General features: G+C 56.7%; 1 protein-coding gene across 1 annotated transcript in view; it reads left to right on the top strand.

Annotated features, from left to right (window-relative positions):
- Nucleotides 1-1,644: 1,644 nt before the first annotated feature.
- Nucleotides 1,645-15,782, top strand: part of SLC5A10 (solute carrier family 5 member 10) — a 58,864-nt gene continuing 44,726 nt past the window's right edge. The window contains exons 1-8 of the mRNA XM_045487565.1: nucleotides 1,645-1,841; nucleotides 7,389-7,460; nucleotides 7,719-7,823; nucleotides 8,139-8,198; nucleotides 8,769-8,873; nucleotides 13,571-13,676; nucleotides 13,970-14,050; nucleotides 15,538-15,743. Of these exons, the coding sequence (XP_045343521.1) occupies nucleotides 1,728-1,841; nucleotides 7,389-7,460; nucleotides 7,719-7,823; nucleotides 8,139-8,198; nucleotides 8,769-8,873; nucleotides 13,571-13,676; nucleotides 13,970-14,050; nucleotides 15,538-15,743 (849 nt within the window). The 5' untranslated portion in view covers nucleotides 1,645-1,727. The remainder of the gene's footprint in view (nucleotides 1,842-7,388; nucleotides 7,461-7,718; nucleotides 7,824-8,138; nucleotides 8,199-8,768; nucleotides 8,874-13,570; nucleotides 13,677-13,969; nucleotides 14,051-15,537; nucleotides 15,744-15,782) is intronic.

Raw genomic sequence — 15,782 nt, 5'->3', positions numbered from 1 at the left:
GTGGAAAACATGAGCTCAGGGCTTCCTCTTGGGATAGATGCGGCTTACAGGGTGTGATACAGATGGCTCCTTGGCGAGGCTGGCCCCGTATTCTGTCCTGGGTGAGCTGGGCCAGAAGAGTTTGATCTGCATGTGGTCATGTTGGGTAGGATGGGGTGGGAATATGGAATGTGATTGGGCTTACGTGTGGAATTTCTCACCTCCTTCACTGTCACCCTCTCCCCGCCCCACCCATGTGCTCCTCATGACCTCTTTTCCCCAGAACTTTCATCAGAGGGCAGGGGGTTTTATCCCTCGGTGGTTTGTTTCCTTCTGAGACCCAGGCTGAGGAGAGGGGACCAAATACTATTTTTCAACCACTTTATCTTTAGGCGGCTGGCTTACAAAATCTGGACAGTACCCAGTTGGGTCCTTCTGACTCGTATAAAGTGATCTTTTGGTTCATGATATGCTTCTCAGCAATGGCTTGGAAAGTCAACACCATCCGAGAGGCTAGTTGACTGAAGGTGAGGGTAGTTGGGGAGGGGGCAGTCTAAGCCCGCCCGAATTTACTATAAACAGTGACTTAATTGTTCTCCTCTGTCTAGTTTTGCATGTAATCTTTAAACAGTCTACCTCCAGTTACCAAGTAACAGGCAGAGCTGGGTTTTGTGGGTCAGTGTGTTCCCGGGGGCTGCTGCTCACTCATTAACACTTCTGGAAGAGCTGCGCGTCCTGGTTAAACTTCAAATGTTTTGCAAAGCCACGGGCCATGTCGGAGACATCCACCAGGCTGTGCATGATGACTTAATTAGTGAGCAAGCATCTAGGACCCTAGATGGAGTCAGAGCCCTCACTGCCACCAATGGGGAGCCTCTGGGGTCAGATCTGGAGCTGAATCCCAGCTCGGTCCCTTCCGGGGCTAGATAATGACAGATGGCTCAGCCTCCTGGCCTCCATTCCTTGACTGCGATATGGTATCACCTAAGCTAAGCATTATCCTCAGCTCCTGGCAGGCACTTGCTAGATATTGTGACCTTCCGTGGATGTCCCGAGGGGACCACGGGGACCCGAACAGATGGTCAAATGAGGGGCTTGAGATTGTTTCAACTAAGTCTAGATAAAGAAAGCACAGAATTTGGCAGCAGGACTTCATTGTTCAGTACTGGGACGTTCTGGGGCTGGGACTGTCTGTCGTGGCTAGAAGTGGACCACGTGACTCAGGGGGTCGCCATTCCAAGACCCTCTCAGGCTACTCGTGGCCTGATGGCCGCAGGGCATGGTTGCCTGATGTCCCCGGAGGTGAGGCATCTGTCCCCCACCTGCCATGCTTCCTATACAAATTAAATACAGGTCAAGTCACAAGACTTCACGCCCAGAGATTAACTCACAACCCTGAGATTAAGAGTCGCACGCTCTACTGACTGAGCCAGCCAGGCCTCCCCTTTATTTTTCCCAAACCCCCTCTGAGTGCAGGGGGGCTCCCCTCCTCCAGCCCCCTTCGAGCTCTCCCCAATTCTCACGGTCGGGACTTGCTCCCCACTGCGGGGGGGGGGGGTGTGGGGGGGGGGTGGAGGACACCGAGCCGCACTTTGAAGCCGCTCTCAAGCACGCGGCCACATTGTGGGCTGGAGATGCCACCATCGTGCTCGGTTTAATGATCAATTTATTGCCTGCCGGGAAGCCCTTTCTGACCCGGTTCGGCCCTCAGTTAGCTCCTTTTGCTCAGGGCTGGCGCCTGCCTCGGGATGGAGGCGGACAACTCCACCGGCGACCCCCGTGCTCCCAGCCCGCAGCTGAGCGTGACCGACCTCATCGTCATCACCGTGTATTTCGCCCTGAACCTGGCTGTGGGCATATGGGTGAGAGGCCTGCGGTGGGCGGCCAGCCGGGGGAGGGGGGGAACCGGGGGGTGGGAACTGGGCTGGCAGGTCCTTGAGGCATCTGTATCGTGTCCCCTGGAGGCCGGGTGTCCCCCGGGGCCCTCTTCCCAGCCCTGGGGTAGATTCATCTGGGACCTTGACCAAGCCCCCTTCTCTTTGGGCAGTGGCTTCTCAGTCTACAAAGTGAGGAGGAGGAGGGCCTCTCTGTAACAGGCAGGCTTCGCGGGAAGTTCACTGAGCGTCTGTGCGGACAAGCTGGGGGCCCGGCACGGCTCATCGCCTTCTTGGCCTCTGTCTCCCCCATGTCAGATGGGCTCATGGTCTGTTCAGAGGAGGGGAGAGGCACACGGAGCCTGGGGATCTTTACTTTTAAAAGCTCTGTGTCCGGGGCGCCCGGGCGGCTCCGTGATTTGAGCGTCCCACTTCAGCTCAGGTCGTGATCTCCCACTTGCTGAGTTCAAGCCCTGCATCCGGCTCGCTGCTGTCATCACAGAGCCTCCTTTGGATCCTCTGTCTCCCCCCGCCCCCCACTCTCATCCTCCCCTGCTTGCACTGTCTCTCAAAAATAAAAATAAAACCTTAAAAAAAAAAAGCTCCCTGTCCACCAGCCTAGCCTAGTTCCTAAGCGAGTTTCTCTCACTTTCTATAGGAAAGAGAAGTGATTCAGGCCATCACAGACTCCAGTGGTAGTGAGGGTCCTGCTAGGCAGGCACTGTGCTCGGCACCTGGTCCCCACAGCCCCGGGGCAAAGGCCAGCCCCATTTACAGATGAACCCCAGCGCTCTGGGGTCTGGGACCTCCCCAGCGAACCCCAGGTCCCAGTACATAGGGGAGGGGTCCCTCCTGTGTACTCATAATGCTGACCTTGGAGGCCTTTCTGGTGAGGACGTGAACACAGAAACCAGCTGTGGGTTTGCAGAAGTCAGGCTCGTCCTTCTTGTCCCCAGCAGTGCCCGGGCCAGCAGCCCTGAGTGCTGACACATGGTCTTTATCTACTGGAGGAGAATGAGTATCCCTATGTTGTCTTCCCTGGCCGCTGATTTAAGCCAGAGGGCCAGAGGTCAGCAAGACCTAAAGAGGGAAGAGGAGGGGAGAGAGAGGGAAGAGGAGGGAGAGAAGGCCTCCCCAGCCAGTGTGGGTGGGAGGATTTACTCACGTAAGAAAATGTTTTGGGTATCTGAGGCCAGGCCCTTTGCCACCCAGTGACACGGCCCATCAGCCTTGCTGCCCAGGACTCGCCCCCTCCCAGCTCAGCCTTCCCCTGCAGACTGGTGCTGTGTGCAGCGGGGCTGTGGGAGCTCCACCCTGCCCCTCCAAGGCCACAGGGCTGTGAGCACAGGCAGAAAAGAACAGAGCCACTCAAGGAGTACACCCTGGAGCAGGATCCCACAGGGGGTCAGATGTAGGCGTTCATCACCCAAAAGCAGATGGAACAAGCTGGGCTGGTCTGGGCAGGTGCACCTGCAAAGGTGCTGACAGTGGGTTTAGGAGAACCCAGGGGAGGGCCTTTAAGGAGGCGTTACAAGCGACCTTGGGCTGAGCTTTTGCATCTCTTAGGGTATCTGTGAGTAAGGGACCGAAAACCTGTATCAGATGAGCTTGAACAATGAAGGAAATATAATGACGTCCATTCTGAAAAGTCCAGCAATAGTGAAGGCTTCAGGTACGGTAGGATCCAGGGGTTTCCAGAGTATCATCAGGGCTGTCGCTGATTTTCTCAGCCTCCCATGCATGTGTGGCATTGTCCTGAGTCCAGTTTCCCTCACAGAGGTGAGATGCCCAGCCTGTCTGGTTAGCCTGGGTTCAAATCCTGACTCCATCACTTACTAGCCACTTTCATCTGTGAAAGCCTTGACTTTCTCATTGGTAATACGAAGATGGTCACAGTACGTACTTCATGGGGCTGCCGCAAAGACTAACACCTCGGGGCACCTGGGTGGCTCAGTCGGTTGAGCGTTTGTCTCTTGATTTTTGGCTCAGGTCATGATCTCATGGTTCGTGGGTTTGAGCCCCGTGTCAGGCTCTGTGCTGACAGCTCAGAGCTTGGAGCCTGCTTCGGATTCTGCATCTGTGTCTCCCCCTCTCTCTGCCACTTCCCTGTTCTCTCTCTCTCTCTCAAAAATAAACATTAAAAAATTTTTTTTAGGGACACTTGGGTGGCTCAGTCAGTTAAGCGTCTGACTTTGGCTCAGGTCCTGATCTCACAGTTCGTGGGTTTGAGCCCCACATCGGGCTCTGTGCTGACAGCTCGGAGCCTGGAGCCTGCTTCGGATTCTGTGTGTGTCTCTCTCTCTCTGCCCCTCCCCTGCTCACGATCTCTCTGTCTCTCAAAAATGAATAAATGTTAAAAAATAAATTAATTAAATTAAAAACTTAAAAAATTTTGTTTTAATTAAAAAAAATTTTTTTAATGTTTATTTATTTTTGAGACAGAGAGAGAAAGAGCATGAACGGGGGAGGGGCAGAGAGAGAGGGAGACACAGAATCGGAAGCAGGGTCCAGGCTCTGAGCCATCAGCCCAGAGCCCGAAGTGGGGCTTGAACTCACGGACCGCGAGATCGTGACCTGAGCTGAAGTCGGACGCTTAACTGACTGAGCCACCCAGGCGCCCCAAAGAATTTTTTAAAAATAAAACTATATATAAAAAAAAGACTAAACACCTCATAAAGGTAAAGCACTTGGGACCAACTCTGCCACAGAGGGGCACTCGGTGAATATTAACTGGGTGAACATGGCTGCCAGCACCCTCAGAGTCCCAGCTTCTTCCTCCGCCTCCCAGGAGGCCAGGAGCAATCCCAGCTTAAGTCCACAACTGTCCTGAACCAGGTTCGGCAGCTAAGGAATGTGATAGTCTCCATGGCTTAGATGACTCAGGACTCCTGGAATTGGAGACTGGGCCGGGGCCACTCAGGCCAATTGCTAGGAAAAATGAGACCCCTTTAGGAAGGGAAGGGGCAAGAAGGAGGCAATTGGCCGCGCCTACCACATCCCTGAAAGCTGAAAGGACATGTTTGGAAAAATCCCGGGCTAAGAACAGAGCTGCTGTGGAAGTTGCACAGTGCGCAGCCCACAAAGCTGGACGTGGCCATCCTGGCCAAGACCGTGAGAGTCTTCAGATACTACTGTATTCAATATGGCTGGGTCACAGCTCACAGAAAGTGATGGAAGATGGGGTGGGAGAGAGGCAAGCAGGAGCCATATCCAAAGCTTTGAATGTCACATGCAGACAATTCAGGTGAATCATCTTGAATCTGGTGGGAGGAGGGGGGCGGCAATTAAAGTCAGGTAGAAAGAGGCCTGTATATTGATCGATACTTTGTGATTCAGTCTTAGGTTAGGATATATATGTTGGGAGAAAGGAATGCAAAATATATACCTAAATATACCTCCAGGGTCCCTCTTTTCAAATTTCTTCTGTCCTCAAGTTCACATCTATTCACTTTCTCCTGTCCGGATAGCACTGAGGGCTTGAAAAACCCATATAATCACTGACCTTTATTGGGCTTACTTACTAGGTACCAGGCACTGTTGTTAGAGTGTCACATGTATTAACTCGTTAAACCTCACAGAAGCCCTGCAAGGGAAGGCCCGCATGACAGATGAGGAAACTGAGGCACAGAGGTGAAGTAATTTGCCCAAGGTCATACACAGGAAGCAGAGCGGCCAGGATTTGCTCCCAGGCATTCTGATTTCAGATTTTTAATTATATTATGGAGCACAAAACTCTATACTCCCACCAACACAAAAGGTATGCAAGAATACTTGAGTGATAATTCTTCGAAATGTATCAGAGATTAGAATACTAGAAGTTAGAAATCAAGGCCCAAAGGCTCTCAAAATCCTTAGCTCAAAGTCCTCATCAAGAGGCAAAAATCTCAGCTTCAGGGCACCTGGCTGTCTCAGTCAGAGCACGCAACGCTTGATCTTGGGCTTGTAAGTTCGAACCCCACATTGGGGGTAGAGATTACTTAAAACTAGAAATCTTAGAAAAAAAAAAATCTCAGTTTAGTTACGCACTGTGGAATGATCAAAACTTAGACTTTGACCTGTAAGGCTACAGTAACTGCCCTGAGGCAGTTTGGCGGGTCTGGGATAAGAAGTGGGGAGGATCCCGTCTTGGCCCAGCACAGGGCGTCTTAGTCAACGGCGACAGTCAGCCGTGCTCATGGCCCCCAGCTCCCTGGTGTGTCCATCCCTCCCCCAGTGGGGGGCCAGCGGGGAGCCAGCGGGGAGCCACCGGGGGCTTGGGCCATGGTCCAGAGCAGTCTGGAAATGAGTGAAGGGAAGGAACGGGACCACGGGGCCCAGGAGCTGGGGTGGAAGGCTGTGGATAAGATTCTGGTTCCCTCTGTCCTTTCTGTTTCATTGATGTAATTTCAGATCATATGAAATTCACCATTGAAACCATTTTATTTTTTTCTTTTTTTTTTTCTTTTTTTTTTTTTTTTTTTTTTTTTTCTTTTTTAAAGAAAGGCAGACTGCCACGTGCAGCGCCTCATTTGGATGTGTCTGGAGTCTTGGAAGCTTGACTACCCTACGTTCTCCTACAAATGGACCTTGAGAGCTTGTTTGGAGGTTCTAGCAGGGGAGCGCAGCTACTCGTATACCCTTGACCGAAGAACGGTCCTCCTCTATCGGGGAAGGTCGTCCTCTTCGACCGAGCGCGCAGCTTCGGGAGGGACGCACATGGAGCGGTGAGGGAGGAAGGGGACACCCGCCTAGCCAGCCAGATCAGCCGAATCAACCCTGGTGATCAATGGGGTGACAGATGTCGCAGCCAGATCGCCCTCACATCCATTTTTTTATTTTTTTTTAATTTTTTTTCTTTTAATTTTTTTTTTTCAACATTTATTTATTTTTGGGACAGAGAGAGACAGAGCATGAACGGGGGAGGGGCAGAGAGAGAGGGAGACACAGAATCGGAAACAGGCTCCAGGCTCTGAGCCATCAGCCCAGAGCCCGACACGGGGCTTGAACTCGCGGACCGCGAGATCGTGACCTGGCTGAAGTCGGACGCTTAACCGACTGCGCCACTCAGGCGCCCCATGAAACCATTTTAAACTGTATAACTCAGAGGTATCTAGTACATTCATTCTGTTTTACAACCATTACCTGTATCTGCTTCCGAAACTTTTTCATCACCCCGAAAGGAAACCCCATACCTATTAGCAATCATTGCCCCTTGCCCTCTCTCCTCGGCCCCTGGAAACCACTAATCTACTTCCTGCCTCCGTGGATCCACCTGTCCTGGACATTTCATATAGACGGAATCATACAATATGTGGCCTTTTGTGTCTGACTCCTTTTACTTAGCAGAATGTTCTCGAGGGCCATCGTGCTGTAGCAGGTGTCAGAACTTCATGCCTTCTGAGGGTTGGGTAATATTCTGTCGTACGGATAGACCACGTTGTGTTAATCAGTCGTTGAGCGTCTGGGTTGTTTCCACCTTTTTTGGCTGCTGTGAACATTCAGGCATGAGTTTTGTTCGAACACCTGCTGAGCTCCTTTCTGCCTCTGTTCTTGCAGTCTTCATGCCGGGCCAGCAGGAACACGGTGAGAGGCTACTTCCTGGCGGGCCGGGACATGACCTGGTGGCCGGTGAGTGTTCTCTCCCCCTGCCCCGCATCTGATCCCGGATGCAGGTGCTGCCTAGGGGCTCATCCCTGCGGTCACTTTGTGTGTCTTCCTCGCCCAAGGTCACCGCCCGGGGTGGGTGGGGGGGCCCAGCGATGGGGCAGGTTGAGGCTGGCAAGGGGCCCCCAAGCTGGGAGCGTCGGGATGGGGTGCCGGGAATTGGCTTTGGCGTCTGGTGGGGGCGGCTGCCTCTGCTGATTCTTTTTCCCCTCTGTCCTCCAGATTGGAGCCTCTCTCTTTGCCAGCAGCGAGGGCTCGGGCCTCTTTATTGGACTGGCGGGCTCGGGTGCGGCCGGGGGCCTGGCCGTGGCGGGCTTCGAGTGGAATGTAAGCAGGCAGGGGTGGACGCAGCTGCGGGAGGGTGCAGAGACCTTGAAAGGTGCAGAGACCTTGATAGGGCTCCAGTGGGTTCTGCCCTTGGCCACTCAGGGCAGCCAGTGTCTAGACGGGGGTTGTTCCCGGGGATGGATGGCCTTCAGAGTGCTGGATAGGGAGCTTAGCCTTGGCCACAGAGGGAGGAAGAGGCAAATTCTTCCCCTCTTCAGGTTCTCTGGCGGGTCAGGTCTCCAGTCCGCTGGGCCCGGATGCAGGGTCTGTGGGAGCTGGGGACTGCCGTCCTCACTCTGTCCCTGTCCCCCTCAGGCCACATATGTGCTGCTGGCCCTGGCATGGGTGTTCGTGCCCATCTACATCTCCTCGGAGGTGAGTCTACTCCCGGGGACTCAGGGTGGCCTCGCCTGCATCGGGGCCTTGCTCCCCTGGCTTGGTGATGCTGATGAACAGGAACCCCGGCTTCACGTGGTAGAGCCAGCCCACTGCTCCCAGGGCTGCGTTTCTTCTTAGGCCAACTAACGTTCCTGTCAACTCATGAAGACACGTTCCCGAGGCCCTCAGCCTGGGAGCCATGTCTGCTGGTTTCCAAGGCCCCTGCTCGCCGCATCTGGGGGGTGATGCTCCCTCCACCCAAGCACACACCTGGGCGACACTGTCCCTGACTCTGCCCACTCCTTCCGCCCCACTGGGCAGCCATTGAATCCAGTGGTTTCCATTCCCTGGATCTCTCCCAGTCCTTCCCCATCAAGTCGCGTCAGTAGCTCATCCGGATTTGTCACCACAGCCTTCAGACTTGTGCCTCTGTCCCTAGTCACCGTCCCCAGTTGTGGGATGGTAATGAGTATGTGGGTCTGGCCTTGCCCTTGAGAAGCTCTGGGCCCTGACAGCTGGGTGTGATCTCGGGGGAGTGCTTAGTTCCTGCCCCCTGTGCCTCCCCAGATCGTCACCATGCCTGAATATATTCAGAAGCGCTACGGAGGCCAGCGGATTTGCATGTACCTGTCTATCCTGTCTCTGCTGCTGTCTGTCTTCACCAAGATATCGGTGAGCTGCCCCCCCCTCCAACTCCCAGCATCCCGCCAGCATCGCCTGGAATCATCCCTGTTCTGAGGGCCCCTCAGACACACCTGACATCCTCTCATCTGTCTCTTGTTCAACAGCTGGGGAAACTGAGGCCCAGAGAGGGACAATGATTTGCCCACACAGTTGAGTCTGGGATAGCGTGACGAGGGCTTCCAGAAGGGTTGGGCAGCTGGCATGGTTGGGGGCAGAAAGCAGGCCTTCTGACTTCTGCTTTGCCCTGGGTCTAGATATGAGGGCGTTCAGGGTTCTCGCTATGAGAGGTCACTGGTGGGAGCCTGGGGGTCAGCCTGGATGGCTTCCCTGGGCCAGCGCGGAGGTGAACCAGGACTGCCCACTAGGGGGCGCTGAGAGCCTTCATGGTCTCTGGCGGTTCAGCGGCCACAGGGAGCCCATCCCGTGGCCGGTCAACTCCTTCGAGAAGCTGACCCCTGGCGGCGGCCTCCTGGTATTGGGGTGCCTCCCTAGTGGGCACCCCAGGCCTCTTTTCCCTTGGGAGCCTGGACCCGGTCCCCCTGGAAGGGTAAGGGCAGAAAGCGCACCTCAAATGTCGGGGTGGCTTGCGTGGGATTCCAGAAGGAAGGAGGGTTCAGAGGGAAGGTCCTTACAGACAATCTCATCCTGCAACCCCTGTGTGCAGATGAGGCCGTTGAGGCCCAGAGAGTGACGGTGACTAGCTCAAGGTCATGGTGAGTCAGGCGGAGACCAAAGAACCCAGGCCTCTGTCTCCCAGCCTCCCAGTCCCCGGGGGGGCCCCCGGCCGCTGCTCTGCTGCACCGAGGCAGCCAGGACTTGGCACTTCAAACTCCACACTGTGAAGGGAGATGAGTGGACTTACCCTCCTATAAAATGGAAAGCAACCCACTGACGTCAAGGCTGGGGCTCCAACGCCAATGCTGGGCTTCCGGATGAGGCCGAGAGGGAAGCGGGAGGAACGCTAATTGCCCGGCTTGGTTTGGGCAGGACCGGGGACGCCTTGGCTGATGGCTTTGGGCTGAAACTGTTTGAAGTGCGTGCGCCCAGCTGGCCCCCAGAGGCCCTGACCTCACTGGGCGGAGCCCTGCGAATGCCCCGGGTGTCTGTGCGTTCAGCACCCACCCCAGCTGCAGCCTGTCCTGACAGAGACCGCAGGGCTCACCTGCTGTCATCCCTCGGGTGGGGATGCTGGTGTGCAGAGAACATTCGATGGCAGGTTGCGGGGATCACCACCCCGACCCTCAGATGGGGTCAGGGGCCACTGAGGCCCATCACTGCGTGGCCCTGGGCTAGTCATTTAACCTCTGGAAAATAGAGAAATGGGGCACAATACCCTAGGCCACTTGGAGCAAAGGCTCAAGATCCTCCAAGATGGGGCCCCTGCTACCCTGCTAACCTCACCTGTCCCTCTTCTGTCACACACATCATTGCAGCCACACTGGCTTCCTTGCACATCCATGAACACACCAGACGTGACCCTGCCTCAGGGCCTTTGCCCTTGTGTTCTCTGCCTGGAACCTTCTTCCCCTGGATATCCACATGGCTCACGTCCTCACCTGTGTCAAGTCTTTCAAATTTCACCTTCTCAGTGAGGCCTGCCCCTTCCCCGCTCTCCCTCTTCTCCGTACACGGACTATCTTCTGGCCTGAAGACAGTCTGCATAATTCACTTAGAATGTCTATTGTCTGCCTCCCTCTTTTCTTCTCTCTGTTCATGGATGCGCCCCCAGTGCTACATGCCTGGCATAGCTCATAGGACTGAATGAAAAAAATACATGCCAGGGGCCAGCTAAGTTTGTCTGCGGCGGGCTGGAAAGTAAGTAGTTTTGGCTTTGCAGGACACACACGAGCTGCTCATATTTGCTGCTGGAGGGAGAAACTCCACACCAAGGTGTGTGGACTGGATCTGGTCTGTGGTCTCTGGTGTGCCAACCCCTGACATACATAATGTGTGCCCTGGCTGAGCACTGGATGATAAACACATTCCCTGCTTTCGGGGAGCTTAGCGTTCCAGACAGAGAAGTAAACAGACGAATACAATCATAACAGTAAAAACGTCGTTGAAAGAAGCAGAGGCGAGGCTGAAATCTACAAGGATGAGAGCAGGCTCCCTTTGGAGAGAGTGGTCTCTGTGGGAAAGGCCAGGCTTGCGGCAGCTGAGGGAAGGGGCGAGGCTGGAGCACAGGGAGCTGTGGAGCTCGGGGAGGGGTGAGCGCTGAAGGGGGCAGAGGGGGCCTGGTGGACGACGCCTGGACCTCTGGGCCTGGCTAGCTGGATTTTATTCCATGCGCGGTGGAAATGCAGAGAACTTGATTTTCCTCTGAACAAGCTGAGTGCAGGAGGAGGCGGGGAGGGGCTTCCCAAGGGATGGGCCAGAGGGTAGACATGGGAGTAGTTTGGAAACAGAATCAACAGCAGTGGCCGGTGGGTCAGGTGCCAGGGGGTGTGGCAAAGGTGAGAAGTTTCTGGAGCCCTGAAGGAACAGTGGTGGCCTCGATGGAGATGGGCCACCCCTGGAGGTCCCGCTCCCCCCTTCCTCCAGCCTCCGCTGAGGGCAGGGCTCTGTAGAGGGATGGAGGAGGCTGGGCCTGCCCCTGTGCCCGTCTCCATATCTGCTTACCCATTTTCCAGATAAGAGCCACCAAGGCCCAGGAGGCGGCATGACCTCCACGAAGCCATGTGATCAGGGACACAGTTTAGGGCTCTTAGCTTCTACGAGGCCGCAGCTCTCCTGGGCCCCCAAGAGACCGGGCTCGGGCTGCAGAAGGGGAGGTCCAGTCGGGCTGGGTGCCGTCTAAAGTTCCTAGTCGGGGGGTTACTCCCCGGGAGCCTGTAGGCAATCTCATATTCGCTGCAGCACAGGCTGTTGCTGGATGCCGTGCAGGGTCCTGGAGTGAGGACAGCGGCTGAGTCCCACCACCACACTTTGGCCTGTACTGCTCCTGACATTGTCCAAGTCCTCATGGCTCCTCGCGGCCCACCGCCCCAGACGGGAGTCCCTGAGGAGTAGAGGTTAGGGGAGCAGGGCGTCGGAGAAGATAGTTCTGGAAGACAGAGCCCGCGGACTGGGCAGCCCCAAGGCACAGGGACCTGGCCAACCAAGGCCTGGAGGCCGTGACGTGCTGGGCCTGGAATGGTGGCCAGTCTGGTGTGGCCAGAGTCACCTGGGCTTAGAGATGAGTGGCCGGGGCCTGAAGGCCAGCCACACAGATCAGGGCTCTGCTCTGAGGGCGGCCTGGGTGCGGAGAGGGGTCTTGGGTGGCAGGAGGATGAGCAGGCGGGAAGAAGGGGCTGCTGCTTTCTAGAGACCTCTTGTTCCCCATTCACCTGGCAACTCCAGTCTCTGATACCTGTTGGAGCCTGGCCCCGGGGAAGTCCGTCCCCTCCCCAGGCTTCTGTGTCTCCTCTGGTCTGATGGGGGAGGGGGCTTGAAGAGTCCTTCCTGCTCTGATATTCACAACCCTGGGCTTCTCTCCTTGAGCTGGAGGTAGACACACGTATGAATGCACACACACACACACACACACTCACACACCACCAAAGCTAGGGACCAGAGTGACAGGCTGCCGATCTCCTCAAAGCACCTTGTCAGAGTCCCCACTGGCTGGTCTCTCCAAGGGAGGGTAAAGGAGGGGCCTGGAGGGAGAGGGACAGGGAACACAGGCTCTGGAGTGACACCCGGGCTCGGCCGGGGCTCTGTGTCCTTAAGGCTTGGAGCCTGGGGGAACCGGGGGTCCACAAGACCGACTGACCCGTGCTGGTCAGCTGGATGTCGGGCCAGGCACTGCAGTAGTTCGAAGGGACCCCATGCCCCCTGGTCCCACGCAGCCTCGCTCAACCTTCTCGGGAGGCTGTTGGCCCCAAAGGTGGTATTTCAGGTCATCTCCCCCGAACTGAGCAAGCCCAGAATGGCACATTTGGAAACCTGGCAGGGTGGAGCCCCCTTGAGCTCACAGGACAGTCCTGCCCTCCTTCCCTGGGCTCCCAGTACAGTATGGGGGTGGGGGTAGAATTAGGGGTGTGAGGCTCACCCCAGGACTAGGACTCCAGCCCCATAGGCTGCCCCAGGGTCTGGAATGGCAGCGTCTGTATCCAGTGCAGCCTCTGGGGACCAGCCTTGGCCCGAGACGTGGTCCTGGCTTCAGTTCCAACCCCACCGGAGGGCAGTGAGCAAGACTGCCCCCCTGCCCCCCCCCAGCCTGCCCCCAGAACACGTCTGGTCTTTTTTCAGGGCCGCCTGTCTAATGGGGAGCAGAGAATAGGGGGCACACCCAAACGGATATGGGCCTGGAGCCCTAGGCTGCAGATCTGTGTCTTCAGGCCCGTAAGGCTTCTCGGGCCTCCCTCGGGAAGCCCTCCTGGACTCCTCCTTGTCATGGACCCCTGGGAACCAAGGACACAGGGCTCCTCCTTTACATCTCCAGGCAGGGGCCAGACTCAATAACAACACTGCTCCTTGGTGGACATCGGCCACTCGGGACTTTATTAAATCAGCAGCATCCCCTGCACAACCGCTCGTCCACGGCCACGACCCCCTCCCGCCCTCCCAGCAGCGCCGGTGGGTGTGTGCGTGGGGCGTCTCTCCCTCCATGTCCACGGGGCACTGAGGCCGCACGTCGAGTGAGCGGTGCCCTGAGTCCTGCGGTCACCTCGGGCCTCCGCACAACTTCCTCTCCCCTCCCGCAGATCGACCTGTACGCAGGGGCCCTCTTTGTGCACATCTGTCTGGGCTGGAACTTCTACCTCTCCACCACCCTCATGCTCGCCATCACGGCCCTGTACACCATCGCAGGTACGGCGCCCTCGCGGGGGTCGGGCGGGGGCCCGCGGACAGAGGACCTGACCGCCAGCCCGGGTGTCCACGTGGCCGGGCAGAGGTGTGCAGGGGCCTGAGAGGTGGGCGGGAGCCGGGGGGCCACCTCCCCGCACAGCCTGGCCGGCGGAGATTTGAATCGGGCTCCGCCGGCCCAGCTGAGCGGTCCACAGCTCACCCACCTGTGAGAGGGCAGGGGACACGTACGTGGAACAGCCGTCCCTGCTCCCTCGGGGCACAGCTTTCTCCAGCTCCCTTTTTTCTACCCACAGGGGGTTTGGCTGCTGTGATCTACACGGACGCCCTGCAAACGCTCATCATGGTGGTGGGGGCCGTCATCCTGACCGTCAAAGGTGAGGGGTAGCCCCCCGCAGCCAGCGCTTTTGGGGGTCCGCCCTGTTAGGACCCAGGTGCCAGCACTGGGCGGGGAGGAGGGGGTGGTGGACTCACAAGGTCGAGCCATGAGGCGGTCAGCCCGTCAGCTTCCCCTGGGTGACAGAGGCTGTGTGTTCCTTTCCCACCTGTCGCCCAGCTGCCACTTGTCACCAGCTCCGGGCCGGCTCCGGTCTGGTGTGGAAGGGACTCAAGAATGCAGGGCCACGGCACCTGCCCTGGCTCAGGACCAGATGGTGAAATAGGGCCGAGGGCAGGTGCGCACACAATCAGGACTCTGCCAGGGCATTGATGGGCTCCAACTGTTTAAAATCATGTGCATAATCCCAAGAAGTGCTGCTACGGGTTGCTGGCCGATGGCAGGGGAGGAGAGAAGAGGGTTTAGACAGCTCGGTGATACTGGTCAGGGAACCCGGAGGAAGCTCAGAGGGCTCCCTCAATAAATAGGTAGTGAACTCCCCGTCCTGGGAAGTATGCAATCAGAGCCAGGAGGATCCCACAGAGGGTGAACAGAGGCCTTTAAAGCCTCCTCCAGACTCAGACTGTAGGATCCTCTAGCCTGGTAACTTCCGATCTTTGTATAGTGTTTGTACGTTTGCTCTGAGTACCCGGCCCGGCCTGGGCTCCAGGCAGCAATGAGGCCGGGGGCCTAGAGTCCGGGAGCAGGCTTCCTGCTTGGGAAAGGCAGGGGAGAGGGGCTTGCAGGTGAGACTAGGGATTTTCCTGTATCCAGACTTTGTGTACCTGCTTGCTTTCAGACCAGGGGGGAGACCCCACTGCAGGAGAGGGACCCAGGCAGCCGGGCCCAGCCTGGACGGGAGGGGTGGTTACAGACACGGCAAAAGCCGCAGATGGGCCAGGGTTTGGCCACACAGGGCCCTGACTCTGAGGTAGACAGGAACAGTGAGGGAGTGAATGTGCTCTGGCCTCGAGAGGAAAGACTTCTGGCTCGAGCCCCGGCCGGTGGGCCATGTGGCTTTGGTCATGCCCTCGTCCCTTCTGGGACTTGTTTCTGTTCTCAGTGCTACGTGCCAGCCATCCTCAGCTCTGCCAAAATCACATCCTTTAGGAGCCCCAGGTCAGGACTTTAACACTTTTAGACTCCCCGGGAAGGTCCTCCAATGCCAAGAAAAAATACTTTTGCTTCCTTGATTCGACAGTCTGAAGCTTGGCAGAGAACCCCTGCCCGAGGCCAACAGGCGTCCGGGGGCCAAGAGGACACTGTGGTGTCCACGTGCAAAATGCTCATTTAATAGTATTATTTTTAAATACAAATAAAATAGTCATTTGAATTCCCCTGTTCTGGAAAACCCTCTACCCTCCACGCCTCTCCAGACACTGGGAAAGGTGGATGGGAAAAAGTCAAGTTTGGCGCATCGGGAAGTGGGGGCCCGGAGACAGGGCCATCGGCCACCAGCCCGTCCCCGTCCCACCCCGACTCCTCCAGCCTTTGACCAGATCGGCGGCTATGAGCAGCTGGCGGCAGCCTACGCCCAGGCCGTCCCATCCAGGACCATCGCAAACACGACCTGCCACCTGCCCCGTGCAGACGCTATGCACATGTTCCGAGACCCCCACACAGGGGACCTCCCGTGGACTGGGATGACCTTCGGTCTGACCATCATGGCCACCTGGTACTGGTGCACTGACCAGGTGAGTGTCGCTGTCGCCACCCGCCCTACCTTCCTGCCT

This window comes from Leopardus geoffroyi, chromosome E1 (genome assembly GCF_018350155.1).
Source record: "Leopardus geoffroyi isolate Oge1 chromosome E1, O.geoffroyi_Oge1_pat1.0, whole genome shotgun sequence".
NCBI lineage: Eukaryota > Metazoa > Chordata > Mammalia > Carnivora > Felidae > Leopardus > Leopardus geoffroyi.
This window is presented reverse-complemented; position numbering and strand designations above follow the sequence as displayed.